The 27,221-nt window shown below is 42.6% G+C and overlaps 1 protein-coding gene across 2 annotated transcripts in view; it reads left to right on the top strand.

The window, feature by feature from the left end:
* Positions 1-27,221, top strand: part of OSBPL1A (oxysterol binding protein like 1A) — a 221,838-nt gene that overhangs the window by 14,687 nt on the left and 179,930 nt on the right. For both annotated transcript variants that reach the window (XM_004020467.5, XM_012103464.4), the window contains exons 4-5: positions 6,219-6,304; positions 7,220-7,294. In XM_004020467.5, coding sequence (XP_004020516.1) covers positions 6,219-6,304; positions 7,220-7,294 — 161 coding nt within the window. The remainder of the gene's footprint in view (positions 1-6,218; positions 6,305-7,219; positions 7,295-27,221) is intronic.

The following is a 27,221-nucleotide window of genomic DNA, read 5'->3' on the forward strand; positions in this document are numbered from 1 at the left end:
GTCTTGAAGTGAGAAGCAGCCTCGATGACCGGGATTTTGCAGATAGGAGGGGTGAGTAAGTAGCAGCCACCAAATCACAGCGTGTCTTGCGTAGCACGGTTACAAATATATTAAACTCAGGTGTGCATAGAATTTATTTTTTAAATTGGCTCAGATATTTCAACAAGCGCCTTCTCCTTCCGGGAGTTTGGAGGACTAAATATTAGTCTTCGGGTCCCTCTCTCACAGTGGCTTTTTCGTAAAACGATTGGCCTCCCAGAGCCTCTCACCTGTGTCCTTTCCCATCTCAGTGTGTGCTAAGTCGCTTTAGTCGTGCCCATCTCTTTGTGACCCCATGGATTGTAGCTCGCCAGGCTCCTCTGTCCATGGGATTTCCCAGGCAAGAACACCTTCTCCAGACTATCTTCCTGAGCCAGGGATTAAACACAGGTCTCTTTTGTCTCCTGCATTGGCAGGCAGTTCCTTTATTGCTAGCGTCAACCTGGGAAGCCCATCTCATTAAGGTGGACTTTTTTTAAGGTGGCCTTTAAGTGTGAAGGCGAGCCTTTCTCTGTGTGTACTGCCTTTGGTTCCTCTGCAGCCCCTCTTCCTAGCACGTCCCTGTAGCTAAGGTAAAACACACAGGAAGTCACACACAGATGTTCCAGTTTATCACAAGCACAGAGGTGCTCCTTGGCTGCCTCAGGAGTCTCACCTTGGCTCTTGCTGATTCCGTGTCACCCTGACCGTCTCTCAAATCTTCCATCCGACACATGGCCTAGGCTTGCTGGTTCACCTTGGACACACTCTTTGGGTGTGGCCACAGGGTCTTGAGTGATACGTGGGGGCTCAGAGCAGCTCTGGGGACCAGCATTTGACCTTCCTCTGCCCGCACTGCTGAATTTACTGCCGAATTTACTTTGACTTGGCCGCTGTGCAGGTTGGTGCTCGGCTCGGTGCCTGCTCGGGGCCCTTTTCCTAGCATCCCACTTGTCACTACCTGTTCTCATTGTTCCCTGGACCTACTTCGCTCTCTGGGCTCAGGGTCAGGAGCCACGTGTCCCATCTTACGTCTTTTCCTCTCACATAGCCCTGAGTCCCTAATGGGTATTTTGTTCTGCCATGTCACATTGCCCTCCTCTGCTCCAGCAATAGACCTCATGGCCTTACCCTCAGTGGGGACAGAGTATTATCTTTGCAGCAGGGAAGAAAACATGCTCCGAGTTGTCCAAAAGTTAGCCCGAGGTGGAATGCTAAAGGAATTCTAAAAATCTTCTCATCCTTCACCAGAAACCGGGTTCTATTTTTTAAAAGTTTGTTTTAATTGGAAGGTAATTACAATGTTGTGATGGTTTTTGCCATTCCTCAGTATGAATTGGCCCTGGGTATGCTTGTGTCCCTCCACCATGAACCCCCCTACCCCCCGCCATCCCTCCAGGCTGTCACGGAGCACTGGCTTCAGACTCAGTGGGAGAAGGAGAGGGTGGGGTGATTGGAGAGAATGGTCCTGAAACATACACATTACCATATGTAAAATGGAAACCTGGCTCTTAATCTTTATCCTGGAGTTCTCTTCTGAATGCCAGAAACGTGCCTGGTTGGACCATCATCAGGGACCCTTTACTTTCTACTCAACCTCCACCCTGACCATGGTTACCTCGGGCTAATTCTTGGAAAGTCACCTGCTAGGAAATGTAAAACACATTTGACAGACAGTTGTTAATGCTTTTTCAAAATTTCACCCTCATTATACTTGTCAGTCAGGCTTGTCTTAAGGGTGGGTTGAAGGGTTTATGCAGAGGAACAGCATAATCAGGTGAGTGAGTTCACCCACAGGACTGAGTGGGGAGAGCTGGGACTGGGCCTGGGAGTGTTTGTGGGTGGGACTCTTGGTGCCTGCCGTTTCTTGATATTCTATCTCATTTGTTTTTCCAAACCCTGGGAAGTTGAGAAAATGGTAAAGTGTAGTATAATTCTTCTGCAAGATTTAAAGCTCAGAAGTCAACATAAGAGATGGGATTGGTTGGAAGGAATCCAACCGATACGATGTCAGGTTGAAGGGAGAGAGGGAATCTCCGTAGGTGAAGGTCAGTACTTCTAGGCTTGGGGCACAAAGGAGGAGCTAATTGGGCAGTTTTGTTTGCAGCTGTTGCCACGTTAGAAGTGTGTGTTCATGTCTATTGCTAATGGTGAGATATTCTTGCAAATAAATGCTAGTATGTTTGAATAACATGCTTTATATAAATTCTGTGAGTCGTATTCCAAGAAACAAGTTTTTAAAGCAGAATAAGAGCTTGTATTGGTAATATAAAGATGATTCTGTATGACGCTGTCCTCTCACTTTGTTGAGAGGTCTGCATGAGAAAATACTTGAGTTTTACCCATAATGTGTGTACCTGCTCAGTTGTATCTGACTCTTTGTGACCCCATGGACGGTAGCCCACCAGGCTCCTCTGTCCATGGAATTTTCCAGGCAAGAATACTGGAGTAGGTTGCCATTTCCTTCTCCAGGGGATCTTTCCTACCAGTGATCAAACTCCCGTCTCTTTTGTCTCCTGAATTGGCAGGCAGGTTCTTTACCACTAGCCTCTCCTGGGAAGCCCATCACCCATAATATCTGCTGGTGTTTCCCAGTGTTGTACTATTCGGTGTAGGGTATAATTTTCTGTACATATTTCTAAACTTGATTATTTCTTACTGATCAAAAATTTTGGATATCCATAATAAATAGTGAAGAGTGTAAAGGATATTTGGAGTATTTTAAGAATAATTTAAGATTTTGGAAATGTCAGCTTCTTGATCCAGAATCCCATGTGGAAATACTGGATGTGAGGAAGCTGCTGAGTATCTCAAAGGAGACTGCTGTGGGTCATGTGGGACTGGAAGCAGTGGGAGTGGTGAGAAGTGTTTAGATATAGTTAACATTTAGGAGGTAGACTTGATCGGACTGATTGAGTTGTGGAAGGGGTGAAAAGGAGAAAGCCAGCAAGTGGTACTTATTTCTCCCATCCAAGTACTAACCAGGCCCAACCCTGCTTAGCTTCTGAGATCGGATGAGATGGAGCCCTTTCAGGGTGGTATGGCCGTAGAAAAGTGGATGTTGTTCTTCAGCTGTGTCTGATTCTCTGTGATCCCATGGACTGCAGCACTCCAGGCTTCCCTGTCCTTCAGTATCTCCCGGAGTTTGCTCAAACTCATGTCCATTGAATCAATGATGCCATGCAAGCATCTCATCCTCTGTCACCCCCTTCTCCTCCTGCCCTCAGTCTTTCCCAGCATCAGGGTCTTTTCCAGCGAGTCAGGTCTTCACATCAGGTGGCCAAAGTATTGGAGCTTCAGCATCAGCAGCTTTTTTCTGAACTGAGAAGTGAGGTGAATAATTGGACAGTTGATTGTGAAAAGTGGGAGTGGGGACAGGGAGTTTTTGTGTGCGAGTGGGCATGTGTGAGATAAGTGAGTTCAACTCTGTGCTTCCTAAGCAGAAGGTATTCCTGTGTCCTCCAGGTGGAGGTGAACAGTAGAGAGTTGAATGGTAGAACTGAGTAACACACGGAAATGTGGAGTTTGAAGTCATGAGCATATATGCAGGTAAAGCTGTGGGAAAGGGCCAGGAGGTGTCTTTGTTGGAGATTCCAGTGATGAACGGCCCAGTCAGAGGAAGTAGAGAAAGTGGAAGTTTGCTCAGAGCCCTTGGAGGAGGTGCAGCGCTCTGGAGGCTTGTGGGCTGGGCTGGCTGACACTGTCCGGTGATGCAGTGTGCTGCCGGCTGGAAAGTGCTCCTAGGATCCGGCGACACAACTTACCGGGATGAAGTGAGGACAGCTTTAGTGATGTGGTGGGAAGTGAACCTAGTCTGCAGTCAGTGGGAAGCTCCTGGAGGGAACGAGGTGGAAAGAGTGTAGATGGGCAAGGGGAGGGTGAGAAGGAAGGGGACGATGGTCAGAGTTGGATGCTTTTGCTCTTTGGATGGAAGACCTGCAAATGCTTATCTGCTCCTTCCTATTTGCGATGAAGAAGGGAGCGGTTAAAGATAAGGAGGAAAAGGAGTGCCCGGAAAGTAGGAGGAGAGCATGGGATCCAGGGTATGGGAAGCGTGATTATCCTGAGGCCCCAGGAGGAAGGGCGGAAGGGTGCCTGTGGGCAGAGGTGCAGGGGTGGATTGGTTGCTAGGAAGCCCAGAGAGTCCTCCGAAAACTTCTCTTTTCCCTGAAGCTGAGAGGAGATTGTTTGCTAAGAAGCAAGTGTCTGGGAAAGAGGCTTGAGGGAGTAGTGGGGATTGAAGTACCTGTGGTGGAGCGTAGGAGAGACCCCTGAATAGGGTGCTGTGGCGAGGACGCTGGCGAGGGCTTCACCGAAGTGTGAGATCCTGACTTGTTGGAGCCACGAATCCATGGGGTTCTGTTATTTCTCTTCCGCCGCTGTTAGTGACCTGGCTGTGGTTACAGAAAAACTGAGCGAATGTGTTTATCAGGCTCTGGGGTTTTTCTAAGCTGCTGTGACAAAGATAGGATATTGGAGGGTATCGGCAGAGAAATGTTGATGTGAGGACCAAGAAACAGACGCTGGACTGATTGAAGGAAGTGAGGATGGTGGGGATGTTTACGTATAAGCAAAGTGTTTAAAGAACTTGACGGTTGGTCCCATTAAAGAACCAGCTGGGGATTTGCCTGTGTGAACAAGCTGGGAAATGGGGACTCTGTTCCTGAGTTCAGACGTGACGGTGATATTCAGACTCGGGCTCTGGGATCAGGTACCCAGTGCAGAGCAGAGGCCAGGTTTGTGGGGAAATGAGGGAAGCTGAGAGTCTGAGATACCAGGTTACTGAATTGCAGTAGACAGTGGCGGTGGCGGGATCTGCCCCAGAGAGACTATGTTGCCCAGAGTCAAGTGGTGAGGGGTGAGCCACTGGGAGGGTGTAGATGGCAGCAGAGAAAGTCTTCTGGGGTGGGGGTGGAGCCTGGGCTAGCTGTGCTTAATGGCAGAAGCCTCAACAGAGGGATGGTAACGTGAGTGAGGTCACCGACCGAAGACCGAGTTGGGTTTCAATGGCGAGATTCACGGGGCTTCTGTGCCGTGAGGACCAGCGGGGCTGTGGAAACTGGAGGGCCTCCCTTGTCCAAGAGATGAAGGAGAATCATTGTCATCAGAAAGAGCTAGCTGCCAGTTAAGGACAGAGGGTAAAGAGAAATGTTTCGTGAAATAGACTGTGGCTCATGGATGTGTTGCCTCTGGAGTTAGGGGCGCTGGTGGGCGCCCATTTGAGAGGGGACAGTACTGGAGTCTAGTGAATGGAAGACAGTCACAGGGATGCTGTTGGTGCTGGCAGTCCCTCTAGGAGCGGTTAAAGGTCTGTTCTGGGCACAGCGAGGCTGATGGTGGATTTCCTGTTGGCTCCTCAACCTGAATCCAGGAGCTGAGAGCAGCCATTCACTTCCAGCTCCTCCTCGGGGGGCCAGGTGGCTTCTGGGCTTCAGTAGGCCCTCCAGGGCGGTGGGCTCTGGTGCTTTGACAAGCTGTATTCTCTCCAGCTTGATTGGGAAGTTGGGTGACCTTCTGAAATCTCTCAGCTCTAAACTATAGTGCCTTTTTTTTTTCTTCCCTGAACTGAGTTATATTGCTCGTTTTCACCAAACTCAGTTGTTTACCTCTCCTCAGCTGGGATCTGACATTTCATTGCTTTTTATTTTGGTTCTTGTTCTCTGGTTGGCCTCGACCACACTGGTAACCCCTACCCTCGTTTTCTCAAGGTTTTATCTGAAGTCAGGACTCCGTTTTCAGTCCCTATCTGCAGCGCTGACCGCTTTCCAGACGCAGGAAAGACTGGTTCTTAGTTTCCCCTTCCTGTCCAGCCCGCTAACACGGGACAGGTTTTCAAAAAGGTGCTTTTCATGAAATGCTGTGGCCAAGAGAAGCGCATCTTCATTTGATGCTGGCAAAATGGTTAGACACTCGGCACGTTAGAGCCACAGACTAGTTGGAATATAACCCCCATCAGGCCTCCTGCCCCCCTTTTAAGAAGAGGACACTAAGTTAGAAGGTGGCAAGAATCTGGGCCCTTTAAGTCCTAATCCATCTCACTCCAAACCCTTCTTAGTGTCAAGTCTCGTGACTCTCACACTTCAGCCGTGCTGGGTGAAAGGGAGCCCCTGGCCAGTATGTTGGAGCAACTATTAGGGAGAAATTTTACTGTAAAGTTACCTCAATAACATCTAAAAATGCCTCTTTCCATTTTTTTTTAGGACGAAGTAAGTCTAATTTGGGCTGGACACCTCTTCACCTGGCATGCTATTTTGGACATAGACAGGTGGTCCAGGATCTATTAAAGGTATTTTTATGGCTTTAATTTTTCAATAAATAAAAAAATATGGCTACTGTGTAAATTATAGAAGTCTTAGGAAAAGCCATTTGGGCTATAATGCATAACAGCCTTAGCAATTGCTTATCACTTGATTTTCTTTGTTAAATACATGAGTTTGATTAGCTTAATTAAAATTCTATCTTTTTAGTTGTTTGATTTTTACATTATTGACTTTTTAAAGTTGCAAAAATAGACATAGGAATTAATGAAGATACTACGTTGCTTTTTTGAGCATAGTTTAAAAAGCCAAAGCTCATTTTATGTATTTAAAAAATAATGTCATAATCTCTTAATGAGCACTGTGTAATTCAGGAGCTTGTATTTCTCAGTTCTATGATGAATAATTTTTCACTTATACTGATATTTCTGAAATTGGATTACATTTTTAAATTGATTTGTTGGCCCCAAATATGAAATCCAGGAGCCAGCGCAGCTCCAGTTAAACCTCCAGTTCCTCCACCATTTAATTTGTGATATCTCTTTCTTTTTCCCCTTAAAACTTATTAAATTGGTGGAGAAAATATGCTGTTTTATTCAGAGACGGTTTTCCTGTTTTTTTTTCAACATTTGTGTTTCTAAAGTAGAGTGAAGGGCAGATAGATTTTTAAACAAAAGAAACTATTTTCTGTCTATCAAGTAGATTTTTACTTTCAAGAAGCTTACTGTTGGGTTGGCCAAAAATTTCATTTGGGTTTTTCCAAACAAACCTTTAGGCCAACCAAGTATATTAATGTGAACTGAGTTATTTTTACTAGTGACAACCAGTCACTATTAACAAGTATTTTAATTTTTTAAAATATTTAATATATTCTTAGGGAATTACTTTCACCTTTGTATATTTCTTGATATGTGGAAGATGTTTCAAGCTTTCATGTTTACTAGGCTGGTGCGGAAGTAAATGTATTAAATGACATGGGAGACACGCCTCTTCATCGGGCTGCCTTTACAGGACGAAAGGTGAAAAACATTCTATGTTCAATATTTTCAAGTGAAATATTTGGAAAAGCACTCACAAATGTTTTCTCCTCTATAGTCCTGGGAATAGCAAATAGGAAAAGCCACAAAAAATGTATATACCAGCACTTTGGGTCCAAAAGACCGCAGGCTCTTAGTGACGGACAGTGAGGTCAGTTACGAAGGTCATGGGGCTCCACTCTAGTGTCCCTGATAGAAGCTCATTCAGTGTCTGCTTGTGTCCCCAGGATTGGGGAACTCCTGTACCTTCTTTATCATCTTTAAACAGTTTTATTGGGGAATAATGTACACTGCCTGAAATTCACCTGCTGTAAGTATACAGTTCAGTGGGGTTTTTTTGGTGCATTTACACAGTTGTGCAGCCATGACCACAGTCCAGTTTTGGAACATTTCCATTTGCTGCAGAGAGTTTCCTCGAGCCTATTTGTAATCATTACTTGTTTCTTGTCAAGCCTCAGACCAGCACTGGTATGCTTTGTCTCTAGATGTTTGCTTTTTCTGACATTTCATGTAAATGGGATCATATCAACATTTGTGTCTAACTTCTGTAGTATAATATAGTTAAGGTTCATCCATGACATAGCGTGTGTCAGTAATTTGTTCCTTTTTTGGGCTGAATAACATTCTGTTGTATGCATATTCCACATTTTTAAGTCTGTCTTCTGTTTATTGGAGAGACTTTTCCCTCTGTATTGCCTTGACACCTTTCGTGGAAATCAGTTGATCATAAATGGGTTTGTTTCTGGACTTCCGTTCTCTTTGTTTGATCTGTATTCTATCTTTGTGCCAGACACTGTCTTATTATAGTAGCTTTGTAATTAAGTTTTGATATTGAGTAGTGTAAGTTGTCCAACCTTTTGATCTTTAAAAAATTCTTTTGGCTATTCTCAGTCAAAAGTTTGTTTCTATACAAATTTTAGGATTATTCAGTCAATTCTTATAAAAACACCTGATGGGATTTTGATAGAGATTGTGTTGTCTTGAACCTATAGATAAAGTTGGAACACTGTCTTCCAATCCAGGGACATCAAATGCCTGTACAGTTCTTTAGACCTTTAATTTCGCTCAGCAATGTTTTGAAGTTTTCAATATATAGATCTTGTATTCTTTGGTTAAACTTATTCCTATGCATTGTATTTGTTTTGGTGCTATCTTCGATGGAGTTTTTCTCTTAATTTCTTTTCTGATTTCTTATTGCTGCTGTATAGAAAGACAATTTTTATGTTGTTCTTGTGTTCATGCTGAACTTGCTTTTTAGTGTTAGTGTGTTTTTGCAGAGACCTTAGTATTTTCTATATACAGGATCATACCATCTGCAGATAAAGACAAATGTACTTCTTGCTCTGAAAAGCAAGATCCTTTTTCCCCCTCTTTGTTCTACTAACTAGATTCTAGTTCAGTGTTGAATACGGTGAGAGGGGAAATCTTTGCCTTGATTTTTTTTTTTTATCTTTGGGGACTAACATCTAGTCTTTATCCAGTAAGAATGACGGTAGTTGTAAATTTCTCTTAGACGCCCTGCATTAGGTCAGGAAGTTTCTTCTGTTTCTAGTTTGTTTTTTCTCTTTATCATGAATGGCTCTCATGTCTTTTGAAATGATCATGTGGTTTTTGCTTATTACTCTATTAATACGGTGAGCGTGTGCTTAGTTGCTCAGTTGTGTTCAACTCTTCCTGACTCCGTGAACTGTATCAGGCTCCTCTATGGGATTATCCTGGCAAGAATACCCGGAGTGGGTTGCCATTTCCTACTCTAGGGAATCTTCCAACCCAGGGATCAAACCCGTGACTCCTGCTGCTCCTGCATTGGCAGGCAGATTCTGTACCAGCTGAGCCACCTGGGAAGCCCGTCAATATGGTATACTACCTTAATTTAGATATGTTTAGCCAGCCTTGTGTTCCTATATAAATCCCACTTGGTATTGATTAATCCTTCTTCTATGTTGCTGGATTCTATTTTCTGATATTTTGTTAAGGATTTTTCAGTCTGTATTCCTGAGAGATACTGCTCTGTAGTTTTCTATAGATGTGTTCGTCTGGCTTTGGTAACAGGGTAATACCAGCCTTGTAGAATGAGGTGAGAGGTGGTTTTTCCTCCTCTGCTTACTGAAATAGCTTGTGAAGGATTAGTATTTTCTTTCTTAAATATTTGATAAAATTCACCAGTGAAACCATCTATGCTTGGATTTTCTGTGAGAGAAGATCTTAAATTACCAAATCAATTTCATTTAATACAAATCTGTTCAGACTTGGTGCTTCTTCCTGAGTCAGTTTTGGTTGTTTTGTCTTTCTAGGTATTTTCCCTTTTCACCCAAGTTGTCTTAATTTGTTGGTGTAAAGTTATTAATAATAGTAATTTATAAATTTCCTTGTGATTTCTTCTTTGACCCACAGGTTAAATAGAAGTATATTGTTTGCTAAATATTTCGAGATTTCCCAAGTTTCCGTTATTAATTTCTAATTTAACTTCCCTTATGATCAGATAACTTACTTTAAATTATTTTTTGAAGAATGTATTTTAAATTCTTTTAAAATTTTATTTTTACAGTATAGCATTTGATCTATCCTGGATAATGTTCCTTGAGTGCTTGAAAAAATACCTACTTTGAGGCAGAGGATTCTATAAATGCACATTAGGTTAAATTACTGGTAGGACTGTTCAGATCTCTTATCTTTAACTGATTTGTTTTATCAGATACTGAGAGTGTGAGGTCTGCAACTATAATTCTTGAATTGTGTATTTTTAATTTTGTCAGGTTTTGCTTCATAAATTTTGTGGCTCTGTTAGATGCATATCCATTTACAGTGGGATTATGTGGGATATGCATACCTTCCTGATGTATTAAACTCTTTATCATTATTTATGTCTGTCTTTGCCTTCAGTAATCTTTCTTACCATAAAGTTAATTTTGTTTTATGTTAATGTAGCCACTCTAGTGCTCTTACAGTTACTAGTTTCTCCCTTCTTTTACTTTCAACATCTTTGTATCTTTGAATCTAACATGCCTGTTGTTGGCAGGATATAACTCAGTTGTGTGTTTTTATCATCTGAAAATTTCTCCTTTTTGATGTCGTGTTTAGCCTATTGTTCAGTCTCTCAGTCCTGTCCAACTCTTTGAGACTCCCACGGCCTGCCACTCGCCAGGCTTCCCTGTCCTTTACTATCTCCTGGAGTTTGTGCAAACTCATGTGCATTGAGTGAGTGGTGCCATCCAACCATCTCATCCTCTGTTACCCGCTTCTCTACCTGCCCTCAATCTTTCCCAGCACCAGGGTCTTTTCCAGTGAGTCGGCTCTTTGCATCAGATGGCCAACAAGTATTGGAGCTTCAGCATCAATCCTTCCAATGAATATTCAGGGTTGCTTTCTTTTAGGATTGACTGGTTTGATCTCCTTGTTGCTCAAGGGACTCTTAAGAGTCTTCTCCAGCACCTGCTCTTGTTTTATACAAATATTCTTTACTGTATCATTTTATCCCTCTGGATATTACTTTTGGAGTATATAACAGCAGCTTTATACTTTCTATCTGCTAAATTCAACATATGCAGATAACACCAGTCTTATGGCAGAAAGCAAAGAGGACCTGAGGAACCTGAGGCATGTAGAAATAAATACAATATAGAAAATGTAAGTCCAAAGTTATAGTAATTAAATGTGAATAGACTAAACAAACAAAGGTCCATATAGTCAAAGCTATGGTTTTTCCAGTAGTCATGTATGGATGTGAGAGTTGGATCATAAAGAAAACTGAGCGCCAAAGCATTGATGCTTTTGAACTCTGGTGTTGAAGACTCTTGAGAGTCCCTTGGACTGCAAGGAAATCCAACCAGTCCATCCTAAAGGAAATCAGTCCTGAATATTCACTGGAAGGACTGAAGCTGAAGCTCTAATACTCTGGCCACCTGATGCAAAGAACTGACTCATTGAAAAAGATGTTGATGCTTGGAAAGATTGAAGGCAGGAAGAGAAGGTGATGACAGAGGATCAGATGGTTGGTTGGCATCACTGACTGGATGGACACGAATTTGAGCAGGCTCTGGGGAGTTGGTGATGGACAGGGAAGCCTGGTGAGTTGCAGTCCATGGGAGTCTCAGAGTCGGACAGAACTGAGTGACTGAACTGAACTTAAATTCAACATATGGACCCACTGAAAGTCAGTTTCTACTGCTTTTTGTTGCAGTAGGGGCCGTATTTCCTTTTTTTGCATGTTTCACAACTTTTTACTGAAAACTGAACATTCTATATAACGTATTTTAGCAACTCTGAATTCTGATTGTTTTCCTCTTGAGGTTATTATATATATGTATTTTTTATTAACTTGCCTAGTCTTCATCTGTGAAATCTGGAATGTGTCTGGCCGGCTAATGTCTCTTCTCTCTCTCCTTTTAAGCATACATACATATATATATATATGTATATATATATATAGAGAGAGAGAGAGAGAGAGAGAGACAGAGAGTAGTTTTCTTTTTTTAATTATATATTTATTTGGCTGTATCAGGACTTGGTTGTAGCATACGGGATCTTTGATTGTGGCACAGGGATTCTCTAGTTGTGGCTTATGGGTTCAGTAGTTGTGGCATGATTTTAGTTGCCCCACAGCATACAGGATCCTAGTTCCCCAACCAGGGGTCAAATCTACATCCCCTGCATCACAAGCAAAATTCTTCTTCTTCTTCTTCTTCTTCTTTTTTTTTTTACAAACAAAATTCTTAACCACTGGACCACCAGGGAAGGTCTCTGCTGATTTTTAAAAAATTGTCTTAATGTCTGAGCATGGTTTCTGTTATGTACTGGATGTCTGTGTCCCCCTGAGATAGAAATCCCAGTGTGATGGTATTAGGAGGCCTTTGGGAGGTGATTAAGTCATGATGGTAGACCTTTTGTGAAGGGGATTAGTTCTCTTACAGAAGAGACCTTAGAGGGTTCTTGTGCTCCTTCTGCCAAATGAGGACAAAGTGAGAAGGTGGACAGACATCTGTGAAGCAACAAATAGGCTTTCACCAGCCACCAGCTCTGTGCCTTCATCTTGGTCTTCCCAGCCTCGGAAACTGTGAGAAATAAATCACATTTAAGCCATCCTGTCCGTGGGGGTTTTGTTGTAACACCTTCAGTGGACTAAATTTCCTAGATTTCACCCCCTGCGTCTGCAGAGCCTAGTGCTCAGCCAGTGTTCGGGTGGAGGCTTTACCCGAATGCTCAGTCCCATGGGGCTTCTGCCCTCTGCTGACAGGGTCCGTGTGAGTGTGAGTGTGTGTGTGTGTGTGTGTGTCTGTGTCTGTGTGTGTGTCTGTGTGTGCCTGTGTCTGTGTGTGCCTGTGTCTGTGTGTGCCTGTGTCTGTGTGTGCCTGTGTGTCTGTGTGTGTGTGTCTGTGTGTGTGTGTCTGTGTGTGTGTGTAGAGCGCTGTCAGCCTTAAGCCATTTCTCACTTCTTGCTCTGCTCTTACTTCGTGCAGGGCCTGCTCCTGTGTCCCCTGCACTCTCAGCCAGGAGTGTGTGGGTGGCTTGCCTCATCCTTCGTTGGTTCTCTCACTTCCAGGCTGCTTTGCCGTTTGCCCTGTGTGGTAGGCATAATATGGCCTTCCAGAGATGTGCTCATCCTAGTTCCTGAAGCCTGTGGGCGTGGTGGGTTACATGGCAAGGGGAAGTCAAAGCTGCAGATGGAATTGAGGTTGCTCATCGGCAGACCTTAAAATAGGAAAGTTGTTTTGGATTATCTGGTGGGCCCAGTGTAACCACAGAGGCCCTTAAAAGTGAGAGGGAGGCAGAAGAAGGATCAGAGGGAGAGGTGCCGAGGAGAGAATGGGCAGAGAGAGACAGTGATTCTGACTTGGAAGATGGAGCAAGGGGACCAAGGCATGTGGGTAATCTCTAGAAGCTAGAAAAGCGAGGCAGTGAGTTCTCTGCTAGAACTCCTGAAAGGACAGTAGCCTTGCTGACGCCTTGATTCTAGCTCGGTGAGGTCCATTTTGAACTTCTGAAATCCAGAACTGTCAAGTAATAAATTTATGATGTTTTCAGCTGCTGGGTTTGTGGAAACAGACTCAGAAGGCTGATATACTCTAATGGGAAAAGGAGCCTTGTGATGTAGGTTTTTCGTCTATTTCCTACTGAATTTGCTACTTTTACTGACAAGACCTCTTGTCCTATTGCTCCAAATCATTTCCCTCTGGCAGAGCTACTGGGTCATTGCCAGCCTTGGCCTGGTCAGATTTCTTGGGGAATGGGGGTTGGGGCGTGACCATAGCCTGTGGCTAGGTTAAAGACTCCTGTTGTTCTTACCTGAAGTTCTAGTTCCTGTTGAGTGTGCCTCGCAATTTGTTTCTTTAATCCAGTGATCCCCAACCTTTTTGGAACCAGGGGCCAGTTTCGTGGAAGACAGTTTTTCAAGGACCAGGGGCAGGGAGGGGTGGTTTGATGATGATTTAACTGCATTACATGTATTGTGCACTTTGCTTCCATTATTATATCACCGCCACCTCAGATCGTCAGGCATTAGATCCCAGTTTGGGGGCCCCTGCTTTAGTTGATGCCTCGCCCCATGAAATGAGTAGTTTTATAATTTTGTCCAATTTTGTCCCTATGTTTCAGGATGATAATTCACTGATCTCTGTGCCACCATAGCCAAAATTTACTTCATCTTTTTCCTGGTACTTTTATTATTTCAGTGATCTGGTAAATTAACTATGACATAGAGTGAATTTCTTGTTTGTTCTGATTATTAACCATTGTCTAACATACTCCGTAAAGGTAGTTTTGTAATCCCCATAATTGGAAGATTTATGTGCATATATCACAAGTTAAAAATTTATTATATGGTTTTATACTTTTCATTATTATGATTAGACTTAACTGATTTTCATATAAATTATTAATCAACCCAGTAAGTGTGTGCTCACCATGTTTGAATTAGTACATTCCACACTATTTGGTCTATGGGTTCGTATATTGATATTTGTGGACCAGATACAGAGTCTTTAATGGATAAAAAACCCCATTATACTTAAAAAAAAGTTAAGGTAGTGGGTTAATTGCTATGCTTGACTCTGAGGTCAGAGGAGGGGGGAGGTTAAAAAATGAGCTGCAGATAGTTTGATTTTCCTGACTCATATGTGAACTGCTTGCTGTTTTCCTTCATAGCCCTGCCCTTCTCATTCTTCTCTATGAGCCTCGGAAAGTTCTTGGTCATCTATTTCCACATGACCCATGTCTACCGATTCTTGAAAGTGTAGCTCAAGTGCCGTCTCCTTAAATTCTTTCCTAACTTACTGCAATGAGAAGGAAGCTGTTATTTTCCAGATTTCCTGAGAATATTATAGCATTGTCATCCATCTTCTACATGGAATCTTCGTTGCTGTGTCTTAATTCTACCACTAGATTGTGTTAATCTTGCTCCCAAGAAATTGTATACATTCCACTTAGTTTGTATCCTCCACAAGCACCAGTCTTACTGCATAATTACCATCTGTGTAATTACCTAGATCCAATCAGTTCATTGGTCTGTGCTGGCTTCTTTGCATATTTGACTATTTCCTTGAACTTGGAACATAAGACCATGCTAAATTAGGCCTTAGTTTGATTTGAACATTAGCATACACGTGATGTTATCACTTGTGTTAGAAAATAAGATTGAGCTGAAGCTAAATGGTCGTGCCACGGACAAAACATTAAAAATTTATGTGCTCAATATCTAAGCATGATTAAATTTTGAAAATGTTTAATTTCTAATTGTACTCATGAAAGGAATCAAATTATCCTCTTCTGATGTGATCTTTTACCACGGAGATAGTTTTATGATTGGGTGGTGATTTGATAAATAGAATGAGGAGTTGAAAAGGGATGTGGTTTGTTACAAAGCACTTTAAATTCTTATCCTGTCAAATATATAAAATGCAGCTTCCAAAATTTTATAAGGAACCTGTAGGCTTTTCTTGGCCCACTAGCGACCTCTACTGTTCTGTAATAAAAATTAATATTTCAGGATTTTAAGATGTTGTATTTAGCATTTGTTTCTGTATTTTTCAAATGCAGTTCTCTTTCTGGGGTTTTTACATCTCCTACAATCAACTGAATATTGGAATACAGTCAATACAGTTAGCGATTGGATTGTAGTATGGACCTTCGTTTGCACTTACTATCTTTTGCTGGAGCTGAGACTACATAGAAATCAAGGCTTCCTGTGTTCTGTGTCTCAAGTATTTTGTATCTCTCACCTGGAATCTAGAGGATACAGATAATCCTGGCATCTGCATAAGCTTTGTCTGTCTTGTTCCCTAGGGTATGCTTTCTCATGCTTAAAGATTGAGTGTCTTCTGTGAGTCGAGCACTGTCCAGACAACTTGATGTGTATTGTTGCATTTACCACAACATGATATTCCTAAAATTTAGGTATAAACATTGCTATTTCTTGTAGACTGTAGATTGAGCTTCTGAGAAGGCAGAGATGGAGGTTAGTGTGCAACAGGCTTATCAAAGTGCTAAGAGTCACACCTTTGAAAGGAGGGGTGAGCAGAGGCTGGGGTCAAGCTGACCCTCCCACGAGGGCGGCCTCAGCTGACCGTGGGGAGCTCCCATTGCTGTAATCAGCTTTGGGGCCACAGATGAATCTTCCTCTCCCTCTTGGACTACGTGCTCTAGATCCCCCCCTCCCCTCGGCTCGCAGATCTTGTCTTTGGGGCTTACCTGGGGGTGGGGCTCAGGCCCCCAAGCCTGGAGGTCCCAGTCCTTGGATATCATGCCTTCTTAGACTGGGGTGTTACACTTGTCCATTTACTGTCAAAGTTGGACAAGGACACACCAGGAGACACCCTTCAGTGTATCATCTGCACATGAAGTGTGGTCCTGTGTTTCTGTTGTGTACAGTCCTCCTTTCTTCTGATGTTCACGTTAATCACCTCTACTAAGATGGTGACTCTTCTTGCTTCCTGGTCTTTTGACACAGGAGCTAAATGTTCAGGTCTCCTCTCTCATCTGGCACAGGAATCAGAACGTTTCTGCTAGATGTGGAATATGCTGTCCCTGCAACTGAATGAAGGCGTTGTGCTTCCTCCTTTGTTTCAGGAAGTGCAAGATGGAAGTGCAAGTTCATCACTTTGGGAGCAGTGTCCTGACGTTACCCGTACCACTAAACCCCTGAGAATTTACTGACGCGAAAAAAGCCCCTGAATCATAAGATGCCCACCCTCTGAAGCACATATATCTTATTAAGACCTTCAGCATTCTCCTCCTTGCTCATCTGGTTTTGTTACCAGGACATCATTGGTGAAGTGGACCAGGGTGATTTCTGCAGGATGCCCAGATGGTTCTGAGGCAGAATTACAAGTGTAAATGTGTACCATTGTCTGTGTGAATACAGTGTCTTCTGTCTTTTCTTCTTAGTGAGGATAGAGAGGAATATGTTTGCCAGATCAGTTGCTGTGTACTACGTACTTAAGTAGTATTAACCAGCTCCAGCAAAGATTTGGCATCTGGCAGAATGGCTAGAATTGGGGCTGTTTGGTTGAGTTTGTGGGAGTCCACTGCCGTCCTCTGCTTTCCTTCTGGTTTCACAGTGACAGAGTGGTGACTTAAATAGAAGCATTGTAGGGACCGTCAGCCCTGCATACTCGGGGTTTTAAGGGTGGCACTAATTGCTGTCATCCTCTCCAAGTGGGATATTGGTCTTTATTTATCCTGGCCGGGATATCGGGTAGGGCAGACTTAGAGCCTTCCGTGTGGCTTTTTTACACTGTAGACCAAGGCAGGGATGTGAGTGTTTGCCAACAGCTTAACATGTCTGCTCCGATTACACATTTAGGGACTGGAGAGGGTCCTCTGGATGTGTTTGTGGACTCAGTGCATACGCTCTGAAGCGGACCTGGCCCAGGTGTCTTTTATTATCTCACTCCTCTGTGTGCCTTGTGTCTAACAGAAGGGCCAGATAATGCTGAGTCTCTTGCATCTTATACTTAGTAACTTGTGAAATGTTTGGGTTTTCCCTTTCCCTGGTGTACAGTTACTTGAGTAAATGGTCATTGGTCCCTTTGGGGATGGTCTGAGAGATTTATGAATGAATATTTGCTTTGGGGCTGCAGAATCTTCGCTTCCAGGGTCTGGCCTCTCCTTCGATAACATAGTTCTAAGTCTGAAATTGAATCAGGTCCAGAGACTGGACAAGGAATCATGACTTTTATTGGAGCATCTGTCTTTGGCTTCTGACCATTGTTGATTTCTTTTGATGGTACAAGTTGAGGTGTATCTGGAAGGCTCCTAGCAGCATGAACAAAGCAGTGGCCCCCATTATAGGGGACAAAATGCCAGAAATGCCATGGCAGATAATTGAAGGTTTTAAATCAGCAGGCATGCTGAGTTGAATATGGATCATACCAGATAGTTTGTGCCCTGGGAGGGCTTGGAGATGCATCATCTACCAAAACACTGAGAAATCGTGGGCAGAAAAGGCCCCAGCACCACTGAGAAACTGTTTCTGTGTCCTCTGAGGTCCAGGGCTGCCTTTAGGAAATTGCGTTGTGGGGAACTTCCCTGGTGATCCAGTGGTTAAGACTCTGTGCTTCCACTGCACGGGGCGTGGGTTCCATCCCTGGTCGGGGATCTGCTAAAATCCTGCATGCCACCAAGAAAAAGGATCTGCCTGTGCAGATCTGCTCCATTGGTAGCAGTGGGGACAGGCCCCCCAGACAGTAGAGGCCTGGAGGTGGCACTTAAACATCAGAAATCAAGTGGCTGTAGTTAAGGTAATGAATGAGTGAGTTGGCTAGATTCAGAAGGTACTACTTCATGCAAATTCTTCAGTAACTTACTATGCATTTGTTAAACGGGTGCTCAGTTCTGTGTTTTCTCTCCTTTCTTTTCCCTTCTTCCTACCACTTCCTTCCTCCACGCCATCTTTTTTCTCTTAGTGTTTGACTAATTTCTGTTGACCTGTCTTCAGATTTACTGATTGTTTTCTCAACTGTGTTCTGATGTCTACTGAGGTCATTAAAGGCATTCTTTCTCTTATTTCCAGCATTTTCCTTTAACTTAAAAAAAATTTTTTTTTAATTTAATTACTTGGCGGTACTGGGACTTAGTTGCAGCATATGAACTGTGAGTTGTGGTGTGTGGGATCTAGTTCCCTGATCAGGGATCGAACCCTATCTCCCTGTGTGGGAAGGAAGTCTTAACCACTGGACCCCCAGGGAAGTCTCAGGGATTCGCTGTTTTTAAGGTTTCATCCCATATTTTCCAGAGCTGTGCTCTCACAAAGCTGATCCTTCCTCTGGGAAAAGGCACTGCGAAGCCCGTTTCTCTCACTGCATCCTTGATTGCTCTTCTGGTTCCTACCTGTTTGTATTTGCTCGTTTTCCTTACTTTTCATTTTAGGTGTTCCTCTGATTTAAAAAAAAATCATTCTTCTCTTTCCTCTTGAAACTGTCCCCCTAAGAAACCCATCCGCACTTAAGGCTTCATTGTTTCTCCTGGAGGATTATTTGGAAATCTATCTTGACCTCATACTTCTTTCCAGGCATCCAGGTCTTCTGTCTTCGCTGTGTGTTTGGGCTCCTCACCGCTCAGGGATCTGGAATTTCGCGTTTCTAACGTGGGATGTCTCTTCCTTCACACAAGTTCTTTATGCGGTATTTGTATTGGTCACTGAAGTACTTGTCACTTTAAATTCTCTTTTTACTGACTGCTTGAGAACATGTTCATTGCTTTTTACCTGGACTGCCCTGTTTCCCACTGCCTTTTCCAATCTTTTTTTTTTTTTTTCCCCAACCTTGTAATTCCACCCTGTCCAGCAATGCCCCAGTCAGTATCCTAATCTCAGCTCTGATTTTCGTCAGCACTTTCTCTTTCTCGGATCCCTTCCGTATTCATCATCCAAATATGTTTTCCCTGACGTGTGGAGGGCCTTGTACAATGTAAGAGCTTAAGTATGTTAACTGAATAATTAATGAGTGTGGAGAGTTGGCAGACCGTTCAGAAGAGAACCACATATTCAGCTGACATGAGGGAAACTTGTTAGGGAACAGTGGTTGGAGCTGAAATTTTGTGAAAAAGCATCAGAGACTGCTCAGGACTATATTAGGAATTCTAGATCCTGAGGGATGAAGATTACAGCTAATCTTTTGCTATCTGTACAAAATGTTAGGTCCAGTGCAGGAGATGAAAGAGATGTGGGTTCAGTTCCTGGGTAGGGAAGATCCCTTGGAGGAGGAAATGGCCACCCATTCTGGTATTCTTAGTGGAAAATCCCATGGACAGAGGAGCCTGGCAGGCTGCAGTCCATGGGGTCGTGGAGAGTCAGACACAGCTGAGCACATACAGTGTTAGAGGGCAGGATGGTCTTTAGTGTTGGCATAGAGAAGCACAGTTTGGCTTAAAAACTTCTTTTCCTTAAATATAAGAATAATGCTACAGCAGACCCTTGAAGAAAATTAAAACTTCCTCTACCCACTGAGATACTAAAAATCACTGGTGACCTCTCTGTTAGGGGTGTTTCATTCCCATCCCTGCAGTAGAATCCAATCACCAAGCTGCCTTCTTTTTTCTAATTGTGATTTAAATAAAAACCTCTTCTGATGACTTCTGCCTGAGCACTTGAGTTCCTCACCTGGAGGGCTTCTTAACCTACAAGTTTCTGGGTCTTATCCCTGGCATTTCTGATTCAGTAGGTCTGAGAGGGGCTTAAGAGCTTGCACTTCTGGCAATTCCATGGTTCATGCAGATACTGCAGGTCTGGGGACCACACTCGGGGAACGTTTGCTCTTCTTCACAGGGTGGTCAGGTGTTCTTTGTAACTTGCAGTCTGATTTCATTCCTCTGAACTGTTTCAAAGGTGTCCCTTCCCTTGCCAAACCCCCGAGATTGCATGGAGCAGCTCCGACCCTCTGCATTGCATTGATTCCCGCTGTGGCCTGTTTTCACATAATTGAAGCACATTCTGTTTTCTTAAAGGTACCTGTCTATCTCTGTGCATACCATTTCTTCTGCCCATTTTCCATAGTCCAGCCCTTTGGGGATTTATATCAGTCTGGCTCCACATTAATTCTTTAAAAAAAAAAATGTTCTTAAATTAAACAAGTAATTTGGCTGTGCTGGGTCTTAGTTGTGGTATGAGGGATTTCATCACAGTGTGAGATACTTAGTTGTAACATGTGGAATCTTGTTTCTTGACCAGTGATTAAACCTGGATCCCCTGCATTGGGAGTATAGCATCTTAGCTGCTAGACAACCAGGGAAATAGGTTTTTTTTTTTTTTTTCATTTTATTTTTTTAATTGAAGAATAATTACTTTGCAAATTTTTGTGGGTTTCTGTCATACATCAACAAGAATCAGCTATAGGTACACCCATATACCCTCTCTCCCAAACCTCCCGCCCCATCCCACCCCTCTAGATTGTCACAGAGCCCCTGTTTGAGTTTCCTGAGTCATACAGCAAATTCCCATTGGCTATCTATTTGACATATGGTACTGCAAGTTTCCATGTTACCCTCTCCATACATCTCACCCTCTCCTTCCTCTCCCCACCTCACCCCCCCATCCCCCGCCTCATCCATAGGCCTGTTCTCTATGTCTGTTTCTCCATGGCCGAAAGTTTTACTTTTGTTTCAGGTTTGAAGGAGTCATTAACAAAAGAAACCACTCATTACACCCAAATGAACAATTTCAGTATTTAATAGAGGATCGTATAACTTAATTTCAATATACAGTCATTAAAAGAAAAGAGAAACAGAAACGAGAGAGCAGAGTAACAGCACATGCATCACCAAATTGGGCTGACCAGCATCCAGGCTTAGACCGCATGCTCGGGAGCCCTGAGGAACAGCAGTCTGGAGTCCTAATTGGGGGAGGGTCTTGAGCAGTGTTTCCACTCCACGGGCGAGACTTCAGATTGCAGGTTCCAGGGTTCCCGCTTACAATCCCATGCCACAAATGGATATCACCATCAATTTGCATGCAAAAATGCAGCTCTGGTTTTACTGTAACCTTTTTACAATGCTGTTTATTTTATCTTGTGAGTTAAGATGATGCTGTTAAAGTGCTGCACTCAATACGCCAGCAAATTTGGAAAACTCATCAGTAGCCCCAGGACTGGAAAAGGTCAGCTTTCATTCCAGTCCCAAGGAAAGGCAATGCAATGCCAAAGAATGTTCAAGCTACTACACAATTGTAGTCGTCTCGCACACTAGCAAAGTAATGCTCAAAATTCTCCAAGCCAGGCTTCAACAGTCCGTGAACTGTGAACTTGCAGATATTCAAGCTGGTTTTAGAAAAGCTAGAGGAACCAGAGATCAAATTGCCAACATCCATCAGATCATCGAAAAAGCAAGAGAGTTCCAGAAAAAAATCTACTTCTGCCTTATTGACTATGCCAAAGTCTTTGACTGGGTAGATCACAACAAACTGGAAAATTCTTCAAGAGATGGAAATACCAGACCACCTGACCTGCCTCCTGAGAAATTTGTATGCAGGTCAAGAAGGAACAGTTAGAACTGGACATGGAACAACAGACTGGTTCCAAATTGGGAAGGGAGTGCATCAAGGCTGTATATTGTCACCCTGCATATTTAACTTATATGCAGAGTACATCATGTGAAATGCCAGGCTGGATGAAGCACAAGCTGGAGTCACGATTGCCAGGAGAAATATCAGTAACCTCAGATATGCAGATGACACCACCCTTATGGCAGAAAGTGAAGAGGAACTAAAGAGCCTCTTGATGAAAGTGAAAGAGGACAGTGAAAAAGTTGGCTTAAAGCTCAACATTCAGAAAACGAAGATCATGACATCTGGTCCCATCAGTTCATGGCAAATAGATGGGGAAACGGTTTAAACAGTGAGAGACTTTATTTTGGGGGATTCGAAAATCACTGTAGATGGTGACTGCAGCCAGGAAATTAAAAGACACTTGGTCCTTGGAAGGAAAGCTATGGCCAACCTAGACAGCATATTAAAAAGCAGAGAGATTACTTTGCTGACAAAGGTCCATCTAGTCAGAGCTATGGTCTTTCCAGTAGTCATGTATGGATGTGAGAGTTGGACTGTAAAGAAAGCTGAGTGCCAAAGAACTGATGCTTTTGGACTGTGGTGTTGGAGAAGACTTGAGAGTCCCTTGGAGAGCAAGGAGATCCAACCAGTCAATCCTAAAAGAAATCAGTCCTGAATATTCATTGGAAGGACTGATGCTGAAGCTGAAACTTCAGTACTTTGGCAACCTGATGTGAAGAACCGACTCATTGGAAAAGACCCTGGTGCTAGGAAAGATTGATGTCAGGAGGAGAAGGGGATGACAGAGGATGAGATGGTTGGATGGCATCACCGACTCAATGGACATGAGTTTGAGCAAGCTCCAGCAGGAGTTGGTGATGGACAGGGAAGCCTGGTATTCTGCAGTCCGTGGGGTCGCAAAGAGTTGGACATGACTGAGCGACTGAAGTGTGAGTCACAGGATATCATTAAACCCTGGTTAGCAGGCCTCTAGGGACTCAATTCCAAGACCCCACTACCCTGCTTATTTAAAGTGCTGCCTGACTAGCTGTGCTTTTGGGAGGTAGAGAACACAGGCAGTGCTCAGGCAGGTCAGAAGCAAGGTCAGAGATCTTCTCTCCTGCTTCTGAAGCCTGAACAAGACTTCCTCCATTTTAATTTCCCTAACAGGAAGTCCACCACATTAGTTCTTATACTCTCTTGAGAATTGGGACAATTAATTACTAGAACACTAGTGCAGCTGCAGAGATTGTATGAAACAATTAGATGAGCTGGATTGAGAAATAACACATTAACTTGAATATGCCATGTGGTACCCAGCTTGAATAATCTCTACTCTCTTTCTATAGGCACATGATTGTGGTCTGTTTCATGTACTTTACAGGTCACCCATATACAATTCAGTGATTCAGGTATGTTGACAGACCTGTGCAACCATTAACACAAATCAGTTTTAGAACATTTGGATTACCCCAAAAAGAAATCTTGTACTTACAAGCTGTTATTCCATCACCCCTTCTCCCCAGGCTCTGGCAACCACTAATTTACTGTCTCTTTAGATTTGTGCATTCTAGACATTTAACGTTAATGGAAGCATATAACACATGATTCTCTGTGACTGGCTTCTTTTATTGAGCACAACGTTTTCAAGGCTTATCCATGATTATAGTGTATATCAGTACTTCATTTTTTATTGCCACATAATATTCCATTGTAAGGGCTCCCCTGGTAGCTCAGCTGGTAAAGAATCTGCCTGCAATGCAGGAGACCTGGGTTTGATTCCTGGGTTGGGAAGGTCCCCTGGAAAAGGGATAGGCTACCCACTCCAGTATTCTTGGGCTTCCCTGGTGGACTCAGATGGTAAAGAATCTGCTTGCATTGTGGGAGACTTGAGTTCGATCCCTGGGTTGCAAAGATCCCCTGGAGGAGGGCATGGCAACCCACTCCAGTATTCTTGCCTGGAGAATCCCCATGGACAGAGAGCTATAGTCCAGGGGTCGCAAAGAGTCAGATATGACTGAGCGACTAAGCATAGCTTTCCATTGTATGGAACAACATTTTATTTATCCCACCATCAGCTGATGGACATTTGGGTTGTTTCCAATTTTGGGATATTATGAATATTCTTTGAACATTCATGTGCAAGATTTTTGTCATGGACATATATTTTCATTTCTCTTGTGTCTTTACCTAGGAGTGGAATTGCCATACCACATGTATTTCTATGTTGAGTATTTTGCAGAGCTGCCAAACTGATTTCCAAAGCAGCTATACACCATTTTACTTTGCCACTGGCCTTGTGTGAAGGTTTCATTTTCTTCACATCCTAATTACACTTGTTGTCAGTCTTAATTTTAGGCATCCTAACAGTTGTGAAATGGTATCTCATTTGGTTTTAATTTGCATTTCCATAATGATTTATCGAGCATCTGTTCATATACTTACTGGCCATTTTTCTTTGGAAAAATGTCTGTTGAATCCATTGCCCATATATTTATTTATTTATTTAATTTTAAAGACAAATTTGTAGAGTAGTTTCAGGCTCCCAGCAAGATTGAGAGGAAGATACAGATTTCTCATGTATATTGTGCTTACACACATGCATCCCATTATCAACATTCCTCACCAGGGTGGTCCTTTTTCTTTTTTCCCTTAAAGCAAGTTATGACCTGCCGGGGTCCTGCCCCCGTGGATCCAGGGAATTTGAAGGGGAGACGGCGTAGGCGAGGAAAAACTTATTTATTTAGAAATACAAAAGAAATTAAGAGGAAATAGTATAGTAGGAAAATTTAGTGGAGAAAAGATGCTGAATAACTTGGTTTACGTGGAAAACCAATAAAGTTCCAAGGCAAGGAACTTGCACCATCTACATTAGGCCACCGGCGTCCTCTTGAATAGCATTTGGGTGCCCCACCTTGGGCTCCCTCTCGCGTGGATCTTAGAAGCCGGGGCAAGTAAGTAGACATGGCGAGCCTCCATGCCCCAGATGGGAATTCAGCCAGAAAATAGAGTAAAGACACGGGGGAAACCAGTCCAATGACTGGCCCATCCTCTGTTGTCCAGAAAAGCCTTTTATACCTTTTTTTGTACATAGAGATCAATGGATAATATAAAATTATGCAGCGTCAGCAGCCCTGACTCTTATCGAGACCAGGCTCTCTCTTTGCATACCTAGTTGTATACACAAGTCTTAGGTGATTTACATCATCTTCTGGCCAGAGGGCCAATTAACATTTTACAGCCCTTTTTCTGATAAGGGTTTGTCAACCAGAAGACTTATTTGCTCTAACAGTGTTGTCCTTCCCAAAGTCTGGTGCCGCTCTCAGAAAGCACTAAATAAAGTTACATTCTTACATAGCAAAGATACAACAATTTATAACAAGTAAAAGGAGTACAGTGATTTATAACAAAGAAAAGTAACTCAAAAGTCTAGTGTTGCTAACATCAAAACTACTATATTCCTATTTCTGCATCCCGATTACATTGATTAATATCCCTCAGGTGCCTAAAAGATAAAGAATATGGAGGCCTGGCAGCAGTCATTGAGTCAACAGTGAAAACCTGTCACCAATATAATTTTTAGCTCTTTAGAACAGGCTCTGTATCTTTAAGATGCTTTAAGCTTTGTGCCTCTCCCAGTTGAGGGGCTGTAAGCAATTTACAAGCTGTAAAACGTCCGGGGGAACCTGTCAGGCAAGTTAGAGAGCCATCAAAGGGGTTTGAGTTGATGCAGGAGACTGAAGCCCTGAATTAACTTTTTTCCAGAGAATGTCAGAAGAATGAAAAGCACAGTAATAAAGCAGGCAGACTCTGGTTTTGGGGGGTAGATGTTCAGGAAAACTCAGGGGGAACCCCCGAAGCCGGATCGTGCCTTTGCATTTTGTCGGGCTTCCTTCCTCATGACCTTTGTCACAGGTGGGATTCCTCACGCAGGCTCCCAGCAATGACCCTACACTGACACATTGCAACCACCCAAAGTCTGTAGTTTACTTTAGGGTTCGCTCTTGTTGTATGTGCACTGAGAAAAATGTAATGAAATGTGTCTATCATTACAGTGTTTTCACTGCCCTAAAAATCCTCTATGCTCTCCTTGTTCATCCCTCTTCCTACTCCAACCCCTGGAAACCACTGATCTTTCTCTTGTCTCCACAGTTCTGCCTTTTCCCAAATGTCACGTAGTTGGAATCATACAGTATGTGACCTTTTCAGATTCTTTGCTTATTTTTAAAATCGATAGTTTGGTTGGTTGGTGTTGAGTTATTTAGGGGTTATTTACATATTCTAGATATAAATCCTAGATCAGATACATGATTTTCAAATATTTTCTCCCACTCAGGATTGCCTTTTCACGCTCTTGATACTGCTGTTTGTTGTAGAAATTTTTAAATTTTGATTTAGTCTAGTTTATTTTTCTTTAGCCTATGTTTTTAGTGTTGTATCCAAAAAATCATTGCCAAATCTAATGTCATGTAGCTTCCTCTTATGTTTTCTTCTAAGAGTTTTTGTTTTAAGTTTTCCACTAAGTCTTTCATCCATTTTCTGTCACTTTTTGTATGTGGTGTAAAGTATGCGGGTCCAGTTTTATTTTTTCACATGTGACTATCCAGTTTTTCCCAGCACCATTTGTTGAAGAGACTGTCCTTTTCCCTTTGAATGGTTTTGGCACTCTTGTCGAAAATCATTTGAACGCATATGTGAGAGTTTATTTCTGGACTCTCTGTGCTCTTCCATTGGTCTATATGTCTGTCTTTATGTCATTATAGCACTGTCTTGATTACTTTGATCAGCTTGGAGGTAAATTTTGAAATCTGGAAGTGTGAGATCTCCAACTTTGTTCTTTTTCAGTATTGTTTTGGTGATTGGAGTCTCTTGAGATTCCATGTGAATTTTAGGGTGGGATTTTCTGTTTCTGGACAAAAAAAATCATTGGGATTTGATAGGGATTACGTTGAATCTGTGGACTGCTTTGGGTAGTGGTCACTTCTCAACAATATTGTCTTCCCATTCATGACTCCTAGATGTCTTCTCACTTAGTTATGTCTTTAAGTTCTTTCAGCTGTATTTTGTAGTTTTAGTGTACAGATCTTTCATCTCCATGCTTAAGTTTACATCAAAGCATTTTATTCTTTTTGATGCCATTGTAAATGGAATCGTTTTTCTTAATTTTCTTTTCTGATTGTTCATTTTATCTTTGCCCGTTTTTTAATTGGATTATCTTTTTATTGTTTAGTTGTAAAAAGTTCTTCATATATCTTGCATGCGGTTTCCTTTTCAGATATGATTTATAAATATTTTCTATCATTCTGTGTTCTACTTTCTTTACTAATACGAACTCTCTGCATGAAGCATGAAAACACTTCTCCCAAAATCTTTCCTTTAAAAAGATAGGAAATGCGAAGATATTTTGTAAGAATTTACTAACATATTACACTTTTTAGT

This window comes from Ovis aries, chromosome 23 (genome assembly GCF_016772045.2).
Source record: "Ovis aries strain OAR_USU_Benz2616 breed Rambouillet chromosome 23, ARS-UI_Ramb_v3.0, whole genome shotgun sequence".
NCBI classification, from domain to species: domain Eukaryota; kingdom Metazoa; phylum Chordata; class Mammalia; order Artiodactyla; family Bovidae; genus Ovis; species Ovis aries.